General features: G+C 38.7%; 2 protein-coding genes across 2 annotated transcripts in view; one reads left to right on the top strand and one right to left on the bottom strand.

Moving 5' to 3' along the window:
* Positions 1-6,875, bottom strand: part of LOC140236833 (spliceosome-associated protein CWC27 homolog) — a 56,637-nt gene extending 49,762 nt beyond the window's left edge. Inside the window, exons 1-6 of the mRNA XM_072316771.1 lie at positions 6,784-6,875; positions 5,276-5,485; positions 3,713-3,856; positions 3,098-3,196; positions 2,098-2,198; positions 1,393-1,545 (exon numbers count right to left, since the gene is read on the bottom strand). Coding sequence (XP_072172872.1) covers positions 1,393-1,545; positions 2,098-2,198; positions 3,098-3,196; positions 3,713-3,856; positions 5,276-5,485; positions 6,784-6,825 — 749 coding nt within the window. The 5' untranslated portion in view covers positions 6,826-6,875. The remainder of the gene's footprint in view (positions 1-1,392; positions 1,546-2,097; positions 2,199-3,097; positions 3,197-3,712; positions 3,857-5,275; positions 5,486-6,783) is intronic.
* Positions 6,876-11,540: 4,665 nt separating this feature from the next.
* On the top strand, positions 11,541-23,908 carry LOC140236948 (GPI ethanolamine phosphate transferase 2-like). The gene is made up of 12 exons (XM_072316893.1): positions 11,541-11,747; positions 12,394-12,603; positions 13,495-13,683; positions 14,176-14,317; positions 15,339-15,554; positions 16,056-16,267; positions 16,954-17,238; positions 17,883-18,163; positions 19,122-19,304; positions 20,697-21,081; positions 22,583-22,749; positions 23,653-23,908. Exons 1-12 carry the CDS (start codon positions 11,556-11,558, stop codon positions 23,906-23,908), a joined length of 2,718 nt encoding a protein of 905 aa, XP_072172994.1. The 5' UTR covers positions 11,541-11,555.
* The last annotated feature ends 514 nt before the right edge of the window (positions 23,909-24,422 follow it).

The raw sequence follows: 24,422 nt of genomic DNA, 5'->3' as shown, positions 1-24,422 counted from the left end.
ATCACATTACAGACTATCGGTAAAAATCCTCCCCAAAACAGAGTATACATATATTCAAGTGTCAAGAAGTATGTATAAGTGCTGTTGACATATGTGACCATGCATCATAAAACGAACAAAAAGTCGCACCCCTTGATTTCACGTGAGGACTCAAAAAAGGTGAAATGGGTCAACAAAGTCAATATTTAGTTTTTCATATTTTCTTAAAGAGCTACCCTTCTTCTACATTATTCGTAAGTTTGAGGTCATAAAATGAATGGGAAAGTGCATTTTCAGTAGTTTTTCTACAACCCTGTTTTTGTAGAGTAGTGAGATCAGGTATGTCTTAGAGGCCCCTTTTCATTTCTTGATAACCCTTTGCACGCTCTTCACTTTCAAGTCTGATAACTTTTGAAGGGATAATGCTACTGCTTTGAAAGCTAGTATTAATCATGGACAGAATGTGTTAATAGAGCAGGCTCAATTTCAATTTAATCTGATAATCCCTTCATTGCTGTTGCTCCAGTGGTTTACATCCTGTCTCTTGTCCCATTCATCGCACAGCTAGCACGGTTTGGTAAAGATTAAGCGCTTGAATAGACAGATAGACCCTGTACTTCAGAGCGTCTTTTCTCGGTTCACACTTTTCCAGAGTGTGCGCATTCTTTCCAATATTTGGATAGGTTAGGAGAGTCCATCTGAATTGAGTTATACATCATTTCTAAACTTAGAGTCTGCTCTTTCAGAATCTGTCCTTAACTAAAAATCCATGTCTGGCGACTTTTTGTTTGTTTTGTGGTGCAGGGTCACATATGATGATGTACATGTGTACACCTAACTTAAAGGCATAATTTACCATTTGCAGATGAAACCAAAACCCAGCATTAGTGCTTTAAAATAGTTCTAAAATATGAGTTAGGGATAGAAACAACCACTGTAAAAATTTGAATTAGTAAAATTGATGCTAAGTATTGCTAAATATACAAAATCTGAACAACAGTTATAATTTAAAAAAAAATCCAGACTAAACCGTCTACAGTTACGGTTTATTGAGAAAAACACTGATATTTCCTTATATTTTAGGCTTTATTGCAAAAATCTTATATGTTAGGATGTTTTGTGGTACAACAATCCTACGCATATGCATCAAATGTGATATCCTGAACATTTTTAAAATCACTGCTCCCAAAGGTAAACTGGACCTTTAATTGCGCCGAATGCGGTCACAGCTATGAATTTGTACTACTTCTTGTGCTCAATTAATATGAGACAGAGAAGGCATTGCAAAGATAAAGACATACTAAATAAGACTCTTAAAATGTTTGTTTCACCGCCATCTTGCAAGGTCCCATTAAGTCTTCTATTCTCAAAGGTTTCCAACAACATCAATCCCCTGTCTGGAATAGAACTCACTGTTCCTGCTCCACGGCTGGCACTGAGCTGAGCCTGGGGTCATCCACCAGGTCATGCATACTCTTGCTCTTATTCTTCATTGCTTGGCTGGCCACAGAGATCTCTTCCTCATTCTCCTCCGCCTCCTCCCCAAAGGACAGCAGGCTGAAGTTCCTGGGTGGGTGGAGGATGGATTTCAGGAGGACTTATTACTACATGTACTTGCAATTTTCAGGCATGGGACAAAGTAATTATTGGAGGCATAACATATATAAATCAGAAATGACAGAGGTGAAACAGTGGGTAGCATTAGATTCTGAAGTGAGAATATGCCTGTTTCAAAATGTAAAAGGCTTGCATTGGGAGGTTACGGACTAGACAGTGTCCTCGTCTGTAAAATGAAGTGGCATCTGTGAGAGTTGGCTAGAGAGTGGAGTAAAATCAGATATCCAAAAAGAAAACTGCATCCACTGAAATGTTTTTGCATCATCCAACACAAAATCCTTTGGTCACCTCGTAAGTGCCACATTAAGTATTAAATCATAAGACATACGTAACCTTTCAAGCACAAACCATAGCTGAGGCCTTCTCAGTCGTACACTGTGAGCTATGCTTGAAAGCAAGACTGAGCTGGTGACATTTCTTTCCACGTTAGTGGTATTCTTCTTCTCAAACAACAATGACATAATTCTATTCACATTTTGTATTAAATGTGCTGGGACTTACTTTGTGGCCTTCGACTTGCTCTTCGCTTTCTTCTCCTCTTTATCATTTTTTGATTTCTTCAGCTGACGAGGTTCAATATCATCAAAGGGGTTTGCTAGGACCTGGAAAGATAATTGGATGTGGTGAATCAATATGGGAATGTGGCACATTGACTATGTCACACTTAGTTGGTGATGTCTAATTTCCTGTTAGAGTATGACACGATGATGTAACTTCAACCCATTGAGGACGAATCCCGAGTATACTCGGGCAAGTATCTATGGGTAATATGTGTTGTAGCAAAATCAGCCCGTCCTCAACGGGTTAACTTCACCTGAAACAATATTTTAATGAAATCAGATGGCACTTCAGTCACATACGAGTGACCCAAATTCTGAGCAACAACTCTAAATTATATGGCAAATTGTTAATTTTGATACAAACATTTAGTTTCATTACCTTCACATTTGTCCAAGAGCATAACTGGGAATTACGGAATTAATTAAACTTACCTCGATGGGTTAGGAGAAAAACTAGGACTTTCTATTTGAATTCAGATATATCATTTGAGAAGGTGATGATTTTAGCATGAAATACTGGATGAAACAATACTACATCAGTAGACAAACCTGGGTCCTGTTTCATAAAGCTGTTCATAAAGTTACGCATGACTTTACGAACGACTGGAATATGAAGTGCCAATATGTGTGCTCAGTTTTTTTTTTCTTATGTTTTAACAAAGTACCACTGTATGTCAATACTTCATCTAAATTGAAGCCAAAATAATTTTTCAACTGAAAATACAATATTGTATGTGTTAACATGTAAGAATAATCATTATCATCTGCAAAATGAAACTTTAGCTATTGAAATTAAAAATGATTGGGAAACCCACTTGGCTTGCCATATTCAAGTTGTTTGTAAAGTCATGCCTAACTTTACGAACAGCTTTATGAAACAGGGCCCTGTACATTGAGTAAGAACAGAGAGGAAGGGAGGGGATGTGATTCACTTTACATACCTGTGCGGATTTGATCTTTGGTGGATAGAGCGGCCTGTCATCTTCACCAATCTCAACCTCTCCAAGCTTCATAGCATTGAAGAGAGTGTCACCTGCAATCTGTACATCATTGGTGTAAAGGCATTTTAGTACACTGGGAATACACTACTCTGAACACCATGCAGTACACCCTAGAAGTTACACTCCTCATCTGTACACCGTACATCATCATGCGTACCTTGTACACTGGAAATTTACACCACTGCCACATCCCTAAGCTATTCATGACTGTCTCATTCACAAGGATATAGTCTTTGGGGTACTTTCATGGCAGAGGGGATATATGGACATATAAGAAAATTTGGAAATGGTAATCATTGTCTAAGTATACATTTATTATATACACATGACAGAGCTACATACAAACTTGTCTGCAATAAAAGCAATGAGACTGAACTACAAATGTAAGGAACTCAACATTCACAAGTAAAGTCTAAAAATTTATAGGCTATATAATATTTGTACACATATTGCAAGGCAGGCATGTTATCCTCCTGAAAGATAGTTAAACGGCAATTTGAGTTTTAAAAGTATTTTTACACAGTCAGCCCTAAGTAAAATCTATAAACTGGTTACCTTGCCAAATATGGTGTGCTTGTTCCGCAGGTGTTCACAGGGACCAAGTGTGATGAAGAACTGGCTACCGTTGTCATGGGGACCAGCATTTGCCATAGCGATGAGGCCTCGCCTCACAAACCTCAGTCTGGAGTGGAACTCATCCTAACAGCACACGGATTAAAGTGTGAGGATAAAGAGTTTACAATTTATGTGTCTTGTGGTTGCTACATAATGTACATGGAGTCCCAACACCACAGTGCACCAATGGCTACAGGGCTACCAACAACAAAGAAAAAGACATTTTGAAGGCAAAAATTATCTGTATAGTTGTAAAATTGTATACAATTGTTAATATCAAACATGTTATAATCCATATTTCTCATATCAAAATCTAATTTGCCATTAATCTCTAATGAAGAAAAAAAAATATCATAAAAACATATAAGCTGGCAGCTTTCCAATTATCCAATATCAGATGTGACTCAGTATGGAAGAAAGGACAGCAAGTTACAGCTGTACATGTAGCTCAGTGGACAGCATGTCTACTTTATAATCAAGATGTTCAACGCTTATTGAGGTTAGTTAGGATAGTATTGTGTATTATTAAATTTATATGAGGCACTGTCAATAAAACATAAATGCATATCATACACACACAGCCTCTTCTCTAAATGGGTAGATAATGTCCACGCCAAATCACATTCCATTTTTCTTCTTCTTCCCAATATGTGAAGAAATTCCCTATGAAAGGTCCTCATCTTACATCCTATCTTGACAAAACTTCTACCATTCTGCTAATTTGCATACAATTACTCTGTTTGTTTGTTTGTTGTTGTTTTTTTCAAAGGCAACTGAAATATCTGTCTGGTCTGTGAGGGATCCTGTTACATCTCATGCATGCAAACAATTCAATAACTTTGTGTGAAGAGCAAGATACAAACCAAGCAAAGTGGTATCCCAACGCACAATAACAAGTAAACTGTACTAACTTTTGGAGGTTCACTCAAGAAGAATAAGAAAAGAAAAAGAAGAGAAGAAGGTGGTGAAAAAAAAAAAAAAACCCATGAAGGAATGTGTCATAAATGTCCAAATAACGAAGAAAAAAAAACCAAACAAACAACAATAACGACAAAAGGCTTCATTCTTTTACATGCCTTTCTTGTGGTTAAAACCATCCTTTAAATAGTGTGATTAAAGGTGATGGCTAGTACGTAACTGATCAGTGGGAATCAGTGGGAATGCTGAGGGATGATTGTTCCAATCCTTTTGGGATTCATTTAAGAGTACATTATATATCTATTCTTGTGTGAAAATTATTTGCTTCAGAATGGTCTCATATTCCAGTAATGTGCAGTTTAATGTTTCCAGAAGCGTCCCTGGTCAGTGACGGGGCATTAATCTGCACATTACTTGAATATGAGACCGTTCTGAAGCAAATAATTTTCACACAACAGTAGATATATAATGTACTCTTAAATGAATCCCACAAGGATTGGAACAATCATCCCTCAGCATTCCCACTGATTCCCACTGATCGGTTACTAGCCATCCCCTTTAAAGCTGCCCTGTTATGAGCAATACCTTGAAAGGATGTCCATAGATAGACTCTCCTCCCTCTCCTGTCCCCGTAGGGTCTCCACACTGGGCCATAAAGTCCTTGATGATGCGATGGAAGATGGTCCCATCGTAGTAACCCTCCATACACAGCTGCACAAAGTTCCTGCATGCCTTGGGAGTCTCCTTGGACCACAGCTCAATGTCAAGGTCACCACAGGTGGTCTTCAGCAGAACCTGGGTTCATAATGCAAAGTTCATGGGATGTTCATTCAAATGAAGGAATGATGATGATGATTAACATTGATTTGGTCACATCTGATACATTGTCTACTTCCCTCAATCCCCCTTTGCCAATGTTGATAATGCATTGTTCTTCTCCGTACCACAATGTCCACATGAACTGATTACGGTGTATCTTGCTTGTGTGTATGTACATCTTTAGATTTTTCTGCTTCTTTTTCACTTGCTCTGTTCAACATTAACAAAAACAAACAATGATTTGATAAAGACTGAATGCCTAAAGTGACACTCCATCATAAGTTCCAAACAATCACAAGTGGGAGTCCTGTCCTATGACTGCACACGGATAGTAACCAGTTCTTGCAATACAATTACAAACTAGAAAAGCACTCTGAGAGCGCAGACCTCCGCCAAGCAGCTACTTTTCACCAATGATCTTGCCCTTCCCAAAGAGATTTTTTCCTCACCACCACTGGGGAAAAGCGCTTTGGGATCTTCCATAGAGAGCAGTGACTTCTACACCCATAGGTATACATGCTGAAAAATCGCCCGATTTCCCAATATAAAAGCCTTTGTTACGTCATAAACCCTCAGCTGCGCGGTGCGCCTTGCCCAGCTGCAAAAACTGGAGCACGCACCAAAGATGCTTATCTCTACTAATACTATCTTTGGCACACACTTTAGTGCGCATTTGAAAACCTCAAAAATGCCCAGCTTGAACTCTCATTGAGTCCCAAGTTCATTGACCCTACCTGTCAAAATATCAAAAATCCTTCATAAATTCCCCCAAAATTCTTGGATCACTACCAAAATTTAATCGCTTGTCAACGTTACTTGTGTCATCTCAACCTTTCCTGTCAGTAGAGTAAAGTTTCATCCAAAACCGTTACTAATTACGGTTGTACTTTTTGAGTTACTTTTTGGCTTTGCACACGGACAAACATTAAACAAACAAACAAAGTCAACGGTAACGAAAACATAACCTCGGAGGTAAATATGTAGTCACATAATAAATAGGTTTAGAATCTATGTAACGTTAGATTCTACATTACAATGCACAGCTCTGCATTGCACTGTAACGTTAGCTATAAAATAGAACTAACGTTAGATCTAGATTTCTAGTGCCAGTCCCAGTGCGGCAGTGCAAGGGGATACGATTCCTGTGCAGTCCAATCCAACACATATTTCAGCGTATGGGACACGCTGTTAAAACTCCTCGTATCATAGGTCATTTTTTATGCTATTTTTCGAGCAATCAAGATAATACTAGGATGATTTGATATCGAACCTACCTTTCCATTAGTGGGAGGTTCTTGAATATAGATGTTGCTCATGTTAAACTTGTTTACTTGAGGCAAACCTAGAGGACATCTGATACTTCTACTCAGTAATCAACAGTGCAATTTCCAAGGCACCAAATTCCAAACTGTGGAAGCACACAGAACATAAATCCTGCCCTGCTGAATCAGTTTGAGCAGTTGACGTCATCTAATGAATATGCATGACCCTGCAGTCGAGCAGTGTGAACTTGACAAGTAGCTGAGCCGCTTGAAATAACATGCAAGAAATTATAGATCGGAACATAAACGCAAAAGCCAACGAAATAATAATTTTAAAAAAGTACATGACTATTTTACACTAACCTAAAACTTTATAGATTTTACAGGAAGAGGAAAAGTTATAATTTTGCATGTTGCGATTCATCAAAATCTTCCAGACATATCTTTCTGCTTAAATAATACTGTATTTCCAACATGATTTTGAAATGGTAAGAACACACCATTTTGAACTAAAAAGTTCCGAGGGGAAACACTTTCATATTTTTCCTAGTTAATGTATCATCAGCGATTATTGGCTATTTTTTTGGTCTGCCCCCTCCTACCAGAGCCATGCACTGTCAATGATCTGGAGACTTTCAACACCAAAGCCAGATCCTGCGCTCTGCACTGGACAGGACTTGTGTAGTGACTCGAGAAGAAGAAGGCTATTTTACGTATTTTTTTTTTTAATCTTAGAATACAACAAACCTCATTAGTAAAGGCAAAAGTTGAAACAAAAATAATAAGAAGAATTTAGTCTCCATTGTGTCGTTGCTGGTCAAACAGTTATCCAGTCACATCTTCAACATCGACTCAAATAATTTTTATCGAATAAAAAAAAAAAAAAAATTGGCAATCATCGAGAAGTAAATGTCAACACCTGCTTTAATTATCACTCTTGTTAAAAAAAAAAATAAAATAAAATAAAATCCTGCCGTGTCACTGCCCGTGACTAGGATATCATGCATGATTGAATGAGAGATGATTATATGCTTTAGGCCCTATAGCTATAATTTTAGCCTATCAAAGATCTAGAGATGGGTCTGACTTTTCCCAAAAGAGAAAATGAAGTGACTAATAATATAGGCCTAAGTCTTTTTATACTTTGCTGTTTGTTACAATCTATGCATAATACACATCCGGTGTGAAAAGGAGGAAGACAAGGCTGCTGAAATACATAAATAAGGATGGCTTAAAAGATTTAGGGAAAATTCAGGACCAGTTCACAGTTAGTCTGAAGAGTAAGTAAAATTTTACACGTACGAAGGCGAAAATTCAATCAAAATTGGGTAGAAAATAGGGAAGTTATGAAATTTCACGATTACTTTTTTTCAGAATCATTTCTTGAACAGTCAATATCAATATGCAAATGAATGATGTGATGATGTCATCGCCTCATGACTTGTCATAATTATTTCTCGAACATAAAATCCTGAAATTTAAGTTGTTGTTGTTTGTTTGTTTGTTTGCTTGTTCAACGCAATTGTGCCCCAGTCTCAAATCTGAATACATCTTATTGATCATTATTTTGAAGTATACTATATGTATACCAATATAGGCCTATGTTTTAATAGCAGAAGAATTGAATTTTCGTTAGTTATTTTGTATGCGATAGAAAGAAAATATTGCGGGGTGATGATGACAGCAACTTACTCATTATACCATTTTAGAACTGTTTTAGCGGGAAAAAACCCTTATGTTAATCTAATTTTGACAAAATCTTCCCAGCTGTGCTTATATATTTTTAATCAAGTTAATTCTAGTCAAGAATTGTCCTAAAGGATTGCAACTGCATTGAATCAGTTCAGCATGGCTACTAAAATATCCTTACAAGAAAAACGGCGAGAGAAAAATATGGTCCCAATGTGTGAAGGGGAAGGTGGTTTGCAAAAGTTGTCGCCTGGATTTATGATTTAGGCCTTTGAAATGAAAGTGATCATTTCTTTGATTTCACACCCATTTTACATTTCATTTGGCTACCAAGAACCTTTCTTTCTGTCTTTGTTTTTGTTTTTTTCTCTCTCTCTCCCTCCCTCTCTGTCTGTCTGTCTGTCTGTCTGTCTCTATCTCTCTTCCTCTCTGTGTGTATAGTTCCTGGAGCCCGCTAAGGAAGGAAACGAAAAAATAAAGAATTAGATAAATAAGAGAAATATTCCAAGAGCAATCGTTTCTTTCAAATTTCTCTCGCTGAAAAAAAAAAAAAAAGACAAGAAAAAAGAAAACAGTTCACAGCTAGAGATATGAATATTAATTTCATGACGTCTGAACTCATTGTGATTTTGCTCGTCAGGAACTACGATACTACAACCAAGCATCTAACGCAACGACGTGCGTGCCCACTCCGCGGGTAACACGTAAACTTTACTGCATTGGTAATAATAGTGGGGAAACAAGACGAGAGGGAGCGTTCTCTCATCATATCTCACCGCATTGGCACCGTCCTTTTCCTTAGTTTGAAAACTGTTGGTAATTGAACCAGTGAGGAGAGAGTTTCTGATCACTTTTCTACCGAATTCTGTGGTCTGTTTGGGTTATTTTACAAGCATAGACGTCATATTCTGGCCCTCCATCGAAGGAGTTAAGGTATGTCCCACACGTGTCAAGTGGTGTAAGTGAGTCGACACCTAGCATTGCACATCACTTTCTGTTGATTTTTCAGTCTACTCAGAGACAGAGTAAATCCCATTTAATACATCCCAGTATGGCCTTGTAAGTGAGCTGAAGGGATTGGATTAGGGGGCCGAAATTAATCCACTTTTTACCCGAACATTGTCATATAATGTCAGTTCGGGCATGAACTTGCGTGTTGTGGTTGAAGTTTTCCAAATAAGAATGGATTTATGAACTAAATTTATCTAGATTCTAAATGAACAGCTTGCTTCCAAAAGGCGATAAAAAAATAAATCCATTGAAAAATGATGGATTTAGCGCCTTTGGTTTTGGAAGCAAGCTCTTCAAATATAAGATAAATAAAGCCTGCATCATTAAAGTTTATTTGAGCAATTTTTATTGCAGGGATGCCAAGTTCAAAAAATTTTTATGAGTGAGATTTTCGTCACTCGGCATCTCGGCGCGTGAATGTGTGCGGGAGCTTTTTCAATTTTTAGCTCTTAATGGGGCGATCAGGTGCATGTATACTTTAAAAGTGACTATTTTTTACTTATTTTGAAAGACAAAAGGGAAATATACTGTACAGTGTACCTTCAATTGCCGTGTATCACTTTACCTGGTAATAATCCTTTGAGCTATGCTCATTATTATAGGCCCAAGTTGCAGACCTCGCCCGATGCATGAGAAAAATGGGTGTCCTGCGTGAGATCGTGAGATGGCCCCTAAATGCTTGAGTCTCACGCAGAATGTGTGAGACTTGGTAGCTCTGTTATTGTAATATTGGTTTTAAAACTTTTATTCATCTTTTTTTTAAAAAATGTTAACTGTTAGAAGTAGAGATAGGCTATAGAGGGTCAATTTTAGGTCACATTTTTAGAACATGCTCGTCACACCTTAGTTTGATGACTTTGTGCCTAGGCTAATACCGACACCATTTTTGAAAAAAATAAAGAAAAAAATGCGAAATCCGGGGTGCCCCGGCCGAAATCGTAAAAGATCCAAGATGGCTGTATTGTTGGTAGAAAACACCAGATTGCTACGTGTAGCTAGAACTTCTTATTAAGAGTATGGTAGTTATTACACATGACTTGAAAAAAATACAGAAAAAAGTGCAAAAAATGGCGGTTGGGGTAGGGGTAAAGGAGAACAAGAAGGAAAATTTAACCCTAAATATGGGAAAAAGGTTAGTATCATGTGGAAGATTACGTTTTACACTAAAATTATCATTATATTCCATTTCCTTGACCCCTAAAATATGGTGTTAGAAACCAAAAACCATCACTATAGACCAAGAAATAGCCAAGTTATAGTAAAAAATGTCTTTTTTTAGGCCGAAATGGCAGCCATCTTGGATTTTTTACGATTTCGGCCCAGGGCACCCCGGATTTCGCATTTTTTTTCGCTCTTTGTTTTTTTCAAAAATGGTGTCAGTAGGCGCAAAGTAATCAAACTAAGGTATGATGAGCATGTTCTGAAAATGTCACCCTCTATAGCCCACCTCTAGTAGAAGCTAGAAGGTACATTGCATTGTACTTTGTAGTACAACTTATTAACATTTCTCTTTGTAAATGTTACTGAGATAATGAAAGATTGCTATTTTCTCACAATAGGATGTAACTGTACTGTTGTTTAGTTACAGAAAGTAAATAAAAGCAAAAGTAACAATCCATTTTGAATATTGGTTGTCCAATCGGGCCACCAAAAAATAAATTTTGTGGCTCGACGCCAATTTGTAGTGACCTCCAGCCACTGGGCAACCGCTAATATTGAGCCCTATCTGGTGAGCTGATTATCGGAGTAATGTGACTCTTTTTTTCTTGTTTATTCTTTGTTCATATTTTCTTCCATAGTATCTGGACGTGATGACTCGAGCACGTACCCTAATCCTTGTTGTCTGCGTGGTTGGAGAATTCCTTGGCTTTGCCATCTTTCTGAAGGGCTTTTTCCCACTCACGACAGCCCGCTATGGCCATGCCACATTCAAGCACCTCCCTCCCGAGCCAACTGCCAAAGCTGCCGATAACTGGTCGAGAAAGGAGCTTGACAGTGATGATATTGGGGATGACTTCCTGAGACCTGACGTCAACCTCAACGAGGATGAGCAGACTGATGTAGGGGCGGAGGAAAATGCAGAGATGGCCCCGCCCATTCCACCCAAGTTTGGCCAACTTGTCATCATGCTGATTGATGGCTTCAGAGCAGACTTTGTTCTTGGGGATAGAGGTCCAACCCTGATGCCTTATACCAGGGAGTTGATTGACAAAGGGGAGACCAAGAGCTTTGTAGCAAAAGCTCATGTTCCAACTGTGACAATGCCAAGGATAAAGGTTGGTATCTTGTTTGTTACATGGTGTAACTTATTCGAATACAAGTCTTCAGACAGGCAGCTTTAAATATGAAAAAGCTTTCTTGATAATTACTTGATATCTGTACAAGATGCTTCCTGCCACTGAATACATGTTTTGTCTTTTTTTTTTCTTCCATCAAAGTCAGTAATAAAACAGTCTTGCGTGGACTAGGAGATTGACTATTATATATTCATTATTTGGATAAGTATACTCTTACAATATCCTTGTTTAGATCATGTTACCATACCATGTGCAACTGTACCGGTAACTATAACATGAGTCCATGAATACTCTTTTTTTCATCATCACCTTGAGTGCTCAAAGTGGTAGTCCTTTGTTGGCTCAATCAAATTGTTGCATTCTCATTTAGCTGCCAATTATATCATTTGATATTCCTGCATTTCTTATTTTGATAAAATATACATATAAGTGTCAAAAGTCTGGCTAAAAGCATGTGATGCATACTGAGTGAGATTGATTGGCTGGTATGGCATTTAGATAGAACTGTGCCGATAGGTGCTTGCAGAGCTGTTCTCAGTAGCCAGACATGTTTTCTGCTTCCAGTTTCATGTTGTTGTTGTTTTTTTTTGTGTATTTGATTTGTTTGTTTGTCTGTTTTAACAAGGCCATTACAACAGGGACAGTGCCAGGTTTCATTGACTTTGTCATCAACTTGGACTCCAAGGCGATCCACGAGGACAACATCCTCCTCCAGATGTACCTCAGCCAGAAGAGGATCCATCTCTATGGCGATGACACCTGGCTGCGGATGTTCCCAGGTCACTTCCACAAGTCTGACGGCACAACATCATTCTTTGTTACAGACTACACTGAGGTAAGTTTGTCAGACTACACATTATGATCACATGCCGCAAATATGAATATAAAATTAAAGAAAATGCACACATTCTTTCCATTGCCTTTGCTTTCATTTTCATATAGCAGAAAGTGAATTTGCTCCATGGATGCATACTAGACATTGTGGACATATTCAAGATCGAAGAGTGCATGTGAGAAATTGATTGATTGATTGATTGTTTGATTTCATGATTAAAAAAAAAATAATAATAATTTCTGTACATTAGGTACTGTCAACATGTTTAGAAGCCCGGGAGGGTAATGATAAGGAAAGAAAATACTTGTTCTATCCAAACTCTCAAACTATTACAAGACTGCTACCTCACATCAAAAGATATTTGCAATGTTTCTGTCCTTTCACAATATGTAAAATTGTATATCTTTCTCTCGTTTCACCCTGTTCATTTTCTGAATCCTTGAGGCATCTTCTTGTTACTATGGTATGCTGCCATGGCAGTTTTAATAGCAGGATGACAACAAGCCCAAATGTCACAATACTTTACCCAGACAGTTACCTTGTACCAGACAAGTACCAACTACCCGGCAATATGAAATGATCTGTCCTCAACTTTTCTCTAATGTGAAGTGGGGGCGCTGTTTCATTTTGGGCGAGATTCTTGACCTTCAATTGGAGGTCCCAAATTCAAATCCCATCAAGTGCCTATGCATCCCTGGACAAGAAGTTTTCACCAATAATGCTCTCTTGACCCAAGTGTTTAAATCTATACCCGGCAATGCTGGGATTATAATAACGGCAGGGCCCTCTGGAAGAACAGTGGCAACACTGAAGAGGCTACCCTGGATAAAGAAGACTTTATTTTTTATCATTATTATGAGTATTATTATGATGCATGTGCTCTGATCACAGGTTGACAATAATGTGACCAGGAATGTGGAACCAGCCCTGAAGAGTCCAGACTGGGACACCATTATCCTCCACTACCTTGGCCTGGACCATATTGGTCACCTGGGTGGACCTTACAGCCCACTCGTCCAGCCCAAGCTGAAGGAGATGGATCTGATGGTCAAGACCATCCACCAGACCCTTGTCCAGCAGGTTAGATGATTTGACCCATGTAAAGTCCCCAAATAGATTTATTGAATGAATGGTATGTTAGGTACCATTAGTAATAAACTAATACTACAGTAGTTATCTGCAATTAGCTGCATTGCACTGCAGTAGTTTTTGTGAACAGTTCTTGGCAAACTGGCTGCCACATAATTAAAATTATATTACTATTTTCTGAAACAGATAATGCCCATTACTTTGTCGGACTTCTGTAGAATTATCCACCCACCATATCCTTTGAATAGTCCATAACACATTCGGCATCATCTTTAATATGGATTTTAGACTGTTCTGAAGATATTGTCCGGTGGACGATTCTTACTAATGCCATCCATAATTCATATTATTTGTATGCTGATTTTTTATATCCAGAGAGGATATATGAAGCAGTCTGTCCACTGTGTACCAGAAAATATGGCATTGAGCCAGCTACAAGCAGCTGTTGCTTAACCCCTCTGACTATTCTTGTATGTTTGGCAGGACTTGGAGAACACCCTCCCCTCCCTACTGGTCCTGTGTGGTGACCATGGAATGAGTGAGGGAGGTAGTCATGGAGGGGCCTCACAGGGGGAGGTTCTTACCCCTCTGATCTTCATCAGCTCTGCCTACTCAGGAGGTCGAGGTATGATGCATTCTCCTTTCTTATGTAATGGGCTTTAGAATCTCTGCGATCTTACTGGTCAATTGTCATGCATTGATTTTTACTGATCCACACTGAGCCATGCGTCCGGTAAAATCTGAACGCATGGCTCGAGTCTTGTATAGTGTTGTAGGTGTACCGGATGCATGATGGGGAAAGTGATTGAATTTCATGAATTTACGGGCCCATTTTATAACCCAAATGATGCACAGGCCTATTTCATTGATCGGTGAGAATTGGATGCTCTCGTTTAACTTTGGAACAGTCTAAAACCCACTCGCTGCGCTCGTGGGTTTAAACAATTCCAATGTTAAACTCGCGCATCCAATTCTCACCGATCCACTCTGTCCTGTGCATCATTTGTATACTGTAACCTCCAGGAAAATTAGCTTTAAAGCAAACAAATAAACAAAAGGAAGAATTGCTTTAATGTAAAAGCTACATGGTTGACATTTTAATCAAGTAATTAATCTTTTATCTTTCTGGCACAATAAAAAACAAGAGTCATATTTTTTTCCCTTACCTTGATGAGAATGAGCTGATTTTGCCAAAATGCACATTTCCAATAGACACCTGACTGAGTGTAATCAAAACTAGTCTTCAACGGTTGAAACACTAAATTTGTTTTGCGCTGCTCATCTTCAATTGTCTTTTTGTCCGATTATATGAACAACGACATAATTATGTCACTGGTAATTATCTGCTGTAGATACAGTAACAAATGAAGGTTTACAAACACAGTGATAGTAATTGATCAATCGTAAAACTGACACTGTTGTGTCTGTCAATCACACAGTGCAGCTACAGATTTCTAGGCCACCCTACAACTTGTACACATAAGCTGAAGTCTGAGTTCATGAATGTGTAAGAGAGTTTACAAATATAACCATTCAAAGTGTAGCCAGAAGTATTTGGCTGGGTGACATATCCTGCCAAAACATCATCCCCAATTTGCCTCTGCCTTATATTATTTACTCATTTAATCACTTCCCCTTCATTTCAGGAATGCTTGAGACGAATCACCAAGTGCAGCAGATCGACTTTGCCCCAACTATCTCTCTCCTCCTGGGCCATCCCATTCCCCAGAACAGCCTGGGGTGCGTCATTCCGCAAGCCCTTGATGGCAGCCTGGCGATGCAAGAGCAGTTGAGGGCGCTGCAGCTGAATGGTTATCAGCTGATGGCCGTTCACCAGATAAATTCGGGCAGAGTGGACGAAGGTAAGGGATCAGCAAATGAACAAAATGAAATAAATTAAAGATAACAAATCATAATGTAGATGAAGTGTCAAACATAACTTAATACTTGTGGCAATTTTCCCCCATTTACCATCACATCCTTGTAATGAATGAAGAGAATATACAAGTGTTGAACAAAATGCCGCCACATTAGATTTTGACTTTTCATGCCTCTCAAACATTGAAACCAGCACATTGTGAGAATAAGAAAAGTATCCAAAATGTTATAATAAGTATAATGCAGAATGCTAGTTGCACTTGCTACCATGGTGTTATGTGTTTGTCAATCAACTCCCCAAGTATCAAAATATGAAATAGTGTTTTTCAGCAGTGCTTGGCTTACTATAGTTATTATTGACTTGCTGTTTGTTTTTTTCTACTACAAAGGGGAACAGTAGATACAAAAACTTTGATGAGATACGTGATAGCTTGATGAATTGATATATTATTATAAGCCCATCATATTACTTTCCTCCCCCAAAGATGCCAAGCTGCAGCTAATGCAGGCTGTCCGTCTGCATGCCAAGTGGCTGCAAGTGGAGACTGGTGTCACATCTCAGGTCCACCGTGACCTCGGCGAGAGAGCCGTAGAGCAGTATATGAAAGCACTGCACACCATGCGAGATAGGATCATGGCATCACTCTCTCAGTATGACATGCATGCAATCATCTCCGGCATCCTACTACTGTGGGTGGTGAGTCCGCTTTCTGATTATGTAGAGCTTATGGGGAAAGTCCGCAAAATTAATGATTAATTCGTTTGCATTTCTTCGACTGTAAACTTTTTCGATACAGTGTACAGCATTCTGATCTCATGCGATCACCAAAGTTTGAGAGCAAAAGAATAGGCTTGAAATTTTATTTTTTTTTTAATTTATTTATTTATTTTTTTTGGGGGGGGGGGGGGAGGGGGCAGCTACCTGATTTGTGATACCTAGCAGGAAAGACCATGGGTGCATAATTTGCTCCTTCAATTCCTGAAAGAAATGATTTTTACTTTCCTAGCCATTGCCCAACCTTGTTGCAAAATTATGTGGAGTGGCTTCTGTTTATAGTTATGGCCAAAAAAAAAGAAAAAAAAAATCCCTCAACTTTTTAACCATCAAATTGAGTTTTTCTTGGAGGAGGAATGGAATAACAAATAAATGTACTTACCCTACATCCACCAACTCCCTTTTTCTTTTGCACAGAATTTTTCAAATATTTGTTATGTAAACAATGACGCACATTTACATTTCTGATTTGGTCAGAAATGCGTGATATAGTCATTGAAATAGGGAAAAAAGAGCTCTCCTGATTTAAATGGGTATTAAAATCTCTCTTTCTCATTTCAGTTTTTATGTGTGATCTATAATTTCTTGTTGTTGTTTTTTTCTGTCAGGTTTTCTTCATTTTGATCCTTGAGATGGCATCCTCCCAGGCCAATAGACCCAGCTCTCACCTCACCAATATGGGCGCCGTCTTCACGGTTTGTTGCCTGGTAACTGGAGTCGTCCAGGTCGGGCTGTGTGGTGGTGTGGGGGGCACGCACAGGGACGTCCTGTGCTCATCGTCCGGAACATCCGTTTTTCTGTTGGTCGGCTTTGTGGCAACGTTTGGTTTTGTAGCCTCGCTTGTAGTGTCCTCCCCGCCCATGGTCTACACCCACCTTATTACCATGTCCAAGGTTTGTCATTCTCCATCTTTTGTTTGTGTTTTCTCAAAAGTCTGTTTCATTCTTAGAATTACATTAAAAGTAGTTCAGGTATCTCTTCATTCTCAATGTGATGTAGATACCCGAAGATCAAAGCCAACAGAAATTCACATGGTCTTTTCATAGTCTGTTGCTATTATAGTCTTGCCAATTTTCTTTGAATTTGGATATTTTTTTTTTTTTTTTTTGTATAGGGCCTATGCGTTATATGTATGTAATTACAACTGAGATGCATGACCTTTCATGTTACTCATAGCAACAAATTGTAGTAATTTTTGTGCATAGTAACAAGGAATGATGTATCAACTATTTACGAAAACATGTTGGTACATTTAACCCGTTGGGGACGAGTCCCGAGTGTATTTGGGCAGGTGTCTATGGGAAATGCATGTTATAGCAAAATCAGTCTGTACTAAACGGGTTAATAGAAGCAAGTACTCTGTTTGGGAAAGAAAACGTTTGTACATATAAATGCTTATGTGTTTTAGATTCGATGTTTCATTAATACGTCAATCTCCAATAGGAAAACCTTTTTTTTTTCTTTGTGGGATATATCGATTCAAACCATAGCCATATTTGTGAACCTCTGTTCCTTATATTTCAAAACCTTCTGTCAGCGCCCCACACAGACCGGCACGGAAATCTTTTTCATACTGGGGAGTGTGCTCCACACGTACAGCCTCGCATCCAGCAGTTTCGTGGAGGAGGAGCACCAGACGTGGTACTTCCTGACTACTACCCTGATGCTTGGGGTGTGCGTGTCTGGCTGTGTCTCCTGGCAGCCGAGTCTAGCGGGAGGTGCCCTGGCTTGTGCTGTCCTGCTGAGGTTACTGAGGGTTTGGAACCAGACGGGGGTGGAGTGGATCAATGAACCAGACATAGGGGACTGGTTTGTCAGGTTGGTTACTATTCTAAACTTCATATATTTCATGGTTTTATTTTCACAAATTTTGTGATTTTGTGGACTTGTATTCATTATTTTCTTATTTTCACAAATTGTATCATTATTTTTTTGTTGTTGACTGATATTCATTGATTTCTTCATTGCAATCATGACAACTCTAGAAAATATTGCCCCCATAATTGAAATGTAGTGCATATCATCTTTAAGGTGGGAAATGCCTTAAGTTCTCTTGAAAAGAGGCAAGACCATTTACAAAGTTTGTTGCTGTGACATGGTTCTAGTCTGCAAATTCAGCCACTTGTAAAATTGACTTACGAGTCTGGAAATGTTATGCTCACAAACATATATGGCGAATACAGTATTTGATTCTTTCAAGCCAGTGTTAGCAGGAATCTGGCTTCATGTTAGGGTGCCTTGGTCTTGTGGCTTGTACATATCAATAAGGTCCTGGATTCAGTCCCTGCTGCAGCACTGCTGTTCTTGAGAAAGACATTTAATTTATGATGCTCATTTCTACCAAAATGTATATGTGGTAGGAAACTTAACAGTATTCAATGTGGTTGGATCTACCATGTGACTGTTTGGTTGGAATACTCGTAAGTGGAGTGGTGTGAGACATCATTGATCTACTGTAAAGCATTCTTAACCTTGTATACCAGGTTTCTGTATATCAGTTGATACCATGGGAACCAGGTATACCAGGTTCCTGTAAGGAACAGGTTAATAACACAAACTTGAAGAGTACAGTCCCAAATCAACATTCAACTGTTAGTTACTTTGAATATAGATAGTTTTTAGGTATATGGGTCATGGTGTGAATGCCTGAGAAAGGCAATTATCCATCAATTTGCCATTGCTATTGTGAGATGAAAATTCATATTTGAAAACACAAAGAGGGAAAAGTGATCTTTGCTCCTACTTGCAGTTTAATTATTTGGTTTATGTATTCCAGGCCAGAAAACAAGATGTACCTCACTGTCCTCTTGGTGATCTCACTGACCATCATCTACATGGTGACCACACTGGACAGGGGGAGACAACAGCCATTCCTAGCAGCATCGCTGGTGGGAACGCTTCTCTACAGGAATGCTGTGGGCACAGTTGCCTTGCCCATCACTCTCCCATCATCGCCCAAGTAAGATCATGATTTTATATAACTCTGTATATGAATGAGCACTCCAGTGGGATATAAAGAGAGTTTTTACTTGTTGTTTTTTCCCAAAAGTTATCCCATATGATAAATCTCTCAGTTTACTAAAACAGTAAAGGAGTTAAATGCAAAAAAACCATTGCATTTCTTTATTTGTGTGTTTGTGTATGAGTCACAGAACTTCTGTTCCGCATACCAATTTTGTGTGCAGAGTTGTAAAGAGTAGAATGAAGATATCTTAAAGTGTTCTGTACTATCCATGACTGCTAGTCTTTATGAGATTTTACCATAACTATGAGAGAAATACATGATCTTCATAAATAATAACAAAAATTAAGTGATTCAGTAATAAACGTTAGCAGTAGATGTTGTGGTTGTATTCCAAAGAAACAAAAACTAGGTCCAGGGTCAGCAAACCCATAAACTCCTCAGAACTCAAAACAAGTTAACAGGTGTTTCTGTGTCTAAATATATCTAGGTCCATGAACTTAACCTTTTGTCCCTCCTCAAAACTGTAAACAGGCAACAGGTGTTCTGTGTGTATGTGTTTGTGTAAAACAAAAGAAACAGATCCCCAGACCCTGCCATTGTTTCTTTTGATTTTTTTTTTCCTAAAGAAAAATCCCATAACAATAGAAGTCACAGGTGTCTTAATCTTTGTCTAAGATTATGACTACAATTGTCATGCAGCTGCCAAAGAATCAACAGAAAATCAATACTTAACCTGTCCATCAAAGCCAACCACATTTAGATATTGATTTTCTTTTGTTTCTGCCAGTCAAACTGAGCTAAGAAATGAACAATGTTTTCTTGACATATTTGACAAACAAGTGTGAGCAGGATTGTTTTTGTTTTGTTCTCTATGTTTGCTTTTACATGTACATCCATATGGATTCTGACAAACTTTCAAAACAAATCTACTTAGTTTGTCAACCTTTTAACCTTTTCAAAAAGCAGGATCTCTTGCATGATTTCTTGAACTGATTCTTAAGCAATTTTGTTTTATGTATCATCTTATGATTTTACGTATTTTTGACACATTTTATTCATTTCTGTGCAGACATGGATGTGATCTATATATATCATGTTATGCCGTAATGATATTTATTCTCAGCATTTTCAAACTTATCCCTTTATTCCTCTGTGGTGTCAAGTACATGTAGAACATACACTACTCATTATTCTTAGATTATGACCACTATTAAAAGCAGTGAGTATTTGGCATTCATGATGCTATTTTTTTTTTTTTGAATTCATCATATTCATATCCAAGTATTCTCATGTTTTGGAGCTTCTTTCATTTTCCACAAATTGAACATTGCTACTGTTATGAAATCATCCTTATTCTGTGTTTCTCACCTTTAATTTCCCCTGCAGTGGAATCTTAGAAGCATGGTTTACCTACGCTGTGATCACATTATCACTGGTGGTCAGTCTTGTAAAGTGTGGAAGGATCTTTGTGTTGAGTCCCCTCCCTCCTCGGACACACGCTGACTACCTGAGAGGGTATCTCGACTCGGCGGCCCAGCCCCCATCAGAGTCAGACGTTGCTAGTATTCCAGCACTTCTCCTTCGCGATTTCCACACAGCCCTGACAATGCTTGCTGCCCTCATACTGCGGCCGCACAACAGTGCAGTGCTGGCCATCCTGGTTCTGCTGCAGTACGCTGTCCATGGTTACCTGCTGCCACGGTTACAGTGGAAATTGTGGGTGGTGACACTGCTGCATGTCTGGATGGGGCAAGCTGCTTTTTATGGACAGGTATTGTTGTGTGTCTTTTGGCTTTTATTAATCTTCAGTTATTGTAGCGCTTGATGACAATGTAGCTTTTGACAGTCAAGTAATTGCTGATTTCACAACTGTGTGTGCCAACTGTTCATTACATGTATTTGGTAGTAGAATTGAAATGAAAGTGACTAGATATTTTGATTAAAGTGTTTTTGCAGATTGAGTAAGTATACAAAACAAGGATTGTAGTCAGCACCATTGACATCATTTTGAACATATGTAAGTACAGAGTACTTGTATTCAAAAAAAGTAAAACAACTCGTGTTTTGCAGTAAGTTTTTTTAGACTTTTTGTCCCCGCCGAACGAGTTCGAGCAGGGGACTATGAAACGGGCTCCGTACGTGTGTGTGTCTGCCGTCCGTGTGTCCGTCCGTGTGTCCGTGTGTGCGTCTGTGTGTGATCAAAATCTTCAATTTGCTACTTCTCTGTCATTTATGAGCCAATTTTAATTCTGTTTGCTTTATATGATAGCACTACAAGGGAGCTTTTAAACTTCTACACAGAATTTCAGTCGTGACCTTTGACCTTGACCTTTGACCTATATTGTACATTTTGCTACAAAATGCTACTCCTTCGCCATTTCTAACCCAATTTCGATTCCGTTTGCTTTATATGATGGCACTAGGTGAGGGCTTCAAAACTTCTACACAGAATTTTGACCTTTGACTTCTTTGACCTTTGACCTTGATTTTTGACCTATATTGTACATTTTGTAACAAAATGCTACTCCTCCGCCATTTCTAACCCGATTTCGATTCCGTTTGCTTTATGTGATGGCACTAGGTGAGGGCTTCAAAACTTGTACACAGAATTTTGACCTTTGCCTTCTTTGACCTTTGACCTTGATTTTTGACCTATATTGTACATTTTGCTACAAAATGCTACTCCTTCGCCATTTCTAACCCGATTTCGATTCCGTTTGCTTTATGTGATGGCACTAGGTGAGGGCTTCAAAACTTCTACACAGAATTTTGACCTTTGCCTTCTTTGACCTTTGACCTTGATTTTTGACCTGTATTGTACATTGGCTACAAAATGCTACTCCTTCGCCATTTCTAACCCGATTTCGATTCCGTTTGCTTTATGTGATGGCACTAGGTGAGGGCTTCAAAACTTCTACACAGAATTTTGACCTTTGCCTTCTTTGACCTTTGACCTTGATTTTTGACCTGTATTGTACATTGGCTACAAAATGCTACTCCTTCGCCATTTCTAACCCGATTTCGATTCCGTTTGCTTTATGTGATGGCACTAGGTGAGGGCTTCAAAACTTTACACAGAATTTTGACCTTTGACATCTTTGACCTTTGACCTTGATTTTTGACCTGTATTGCACATTTTGCTACAAAATGCTACTTCCGGCGGGGACATATATTACGCACCGCATAATTTCTACTTTTCCTTGTTTCCTTTGTTTTCCACACAAACTGAATAAATCTTCTGTGTTTTATTCTATGTTCCAAAATCTTACCAGGGCAACTCCAATAATGCAGCCACCATGGATATATCAGCTGGATATGTCGGTCTGGAAGGCTATAACCTGATGTTGGCCAGTGGTCTCACTTTTATTGCTACCTACTCTGGTCCTCTGTTGTGGTTGACGAGGCTAGCTGTGTATGTGGTCACTCAACACTTAGATAGGTAAGGGTCACACTCTATGTATGCCTCCATAATAGGTCATTCCACTGCAGAAGTGTATTATTTTGTTTATTAAATGCTGCAGACAGCTTAACAATCTTTGAGTTGTGGCTATTAGTATCCAATATTTACATCAATTCTAGTTTTATGGCCTCAAAACAATTGAGAACCTTTTCTACTGTTGATTTCAGCAATTCGCTTAACAAGCTAGAGGTTGACTGTGTCTCATAACCCCTTATGTGCCCATGCGTGAAACCCTAACTTGACAAAGGTGTTTTGTTGGCATTTTCGTTTTAATTCCCTTTAAACCATGGCAGTAATACAATGTATAAGGTAGACACATGAAGTCAAGTGAAAAAAAACATGCAGCAGTGCCCCCTCCCCCCCCCAAAAAAAACAAAAAAACCAACAACCCACAAACAAACACCAAACCCACAATGATACAATATAATATAAAATATTACAAAGATAATTTTTCCCTAATCATCGAGTTAGATGTGAGAGATCTGTTCCTGACGTTTCACGGTGGTTTTATTATTTTTTGTTTTGTTCTGCTATTTGTTTTTTTGGTTATTTTGCCAAATTAACAATGTGCTAAAATATATTTCCTCCTACAAAGCAAATGCAGTTTATGTCATTTCCAAGGTGGAATTTGTTATCTTTTCATCATGAAAAAGGATAATGCCGATTGCTCATTCTGTGCTGGTTCTTGATTACAAACATAACCACTTGTAAAATTGTCTTTAGTCCCCACATTACCATTGTATGCTTGTGTATATTATGCAACAAATATGGTGATAAACAAAGCAATGTATTTATGACCACACATCTTAATTTGTGGTGGCACACATGTTTGGTGGGATAGACCTACATTAAGACCCATTTTGTTTATGTGTCCATCTACAGACTGTCCAGTGCCGTAGAGGAATCCTGTTTCACCATGGCTTTGAGCAGGGCCCTTCCCGTGGCCTCCTACACAGTCCTAGCAACCGTCCAGCGATACCACCTGTTCGTCTGGAGTGTCTTCTCTCCCAAGCTCCTCTACGATGGCGTGCACACGAGCCTCGTGTGCGTCTCAATATTGGTATCCGTTCTCTTCTGTGTGCTACTTGAGAGAGTGGGGATACTGCGGACTTTTAAGAGCGACCTACATTCAAGATGAGAGGGACTGCAGAGGTAGTTGGAAGCCAACTTTTATTAAACTTGTTCCATACAGGAACCCGATGGTCCATGTATTAAGTTAGTGAGGATCTCAGAAATCAGTAAGAAAAGTGATAGGTGTCACATGGTGGTGGTTATTTAAGAAAAAGAACATCAGTGTGTGTATATGAGTGTGTGTGTGTGTGTGTGTGTGTGTGTGTGTGTGTATGTGTGTGTGTGTGTGTGTGTGTGTGTGTGAATATGTCTACAGTTGCAATATGCCAGAAGGTGATCCCTTGACTTTCAGCGATTTCCTTCAGTTCTCATTCCAAATTTTACTACATTTGTCCTAAGAAATACAAAGAGCGATGTTGCAATAGTTTCTCAAACTCATGTAGTTCAAATTTCAATCTTCTTTTATGGAATGATATATTAATGCTTTGGTATGTGTTTACTTCCACCATGGTGGAGAAGAACAGAGACTCTGCATGTTTTGTGTTTCCTTCACTTCTGGGGAATGCAATCAGTATCAATCA

Source organism: Diadema setosum, chromosome 13, assembly GCF_964275005.1.
Source record: "Diadema setosum chromosome 13, eeDiaSeto1, whole genome shotgun sequence".
Classification (NCBI taxonomy): domain Eukaryota; kingdom Metazoa; phylum Echinodermata; class Echinoidea; order Diadematoida; family Diadematidae; genus Diadema; species Diadema setosum.
The sequence above is the reverse complement of the archived record's forward strand: the minus strand, read 5'-3'. Positions and strand labels throughout refer to the sequence as shown.

What these genes read in the sequence shown, in the direction of transcription:
- LOC140236948 (XM_072316893.1), top strand. Translation starts at nt 11,556, where the DNA reads ATGGCCCCGCCCATTCCACCCAAGTTTGGCCAACTTGTCATCATGCTG. An exon ending in TTCGGGCAGAGTGGACGAAG is followed by an intron (nt 15,555 to 16,055) that starts GTAAGGGATCAG and finishes CCTCCCCCAAAG; the next exon opens with ATGCCAAGCTGCAGCTAATG. An exon ending in GTCACTCAACACTTAGATAG is followed by an intron (nt 22,750 to 23,652) that starts GTAAGGGTCACA and finishes GTCCATCTACAG; the next exon opens with ACTGTCCAGTGCCGTAGAGG.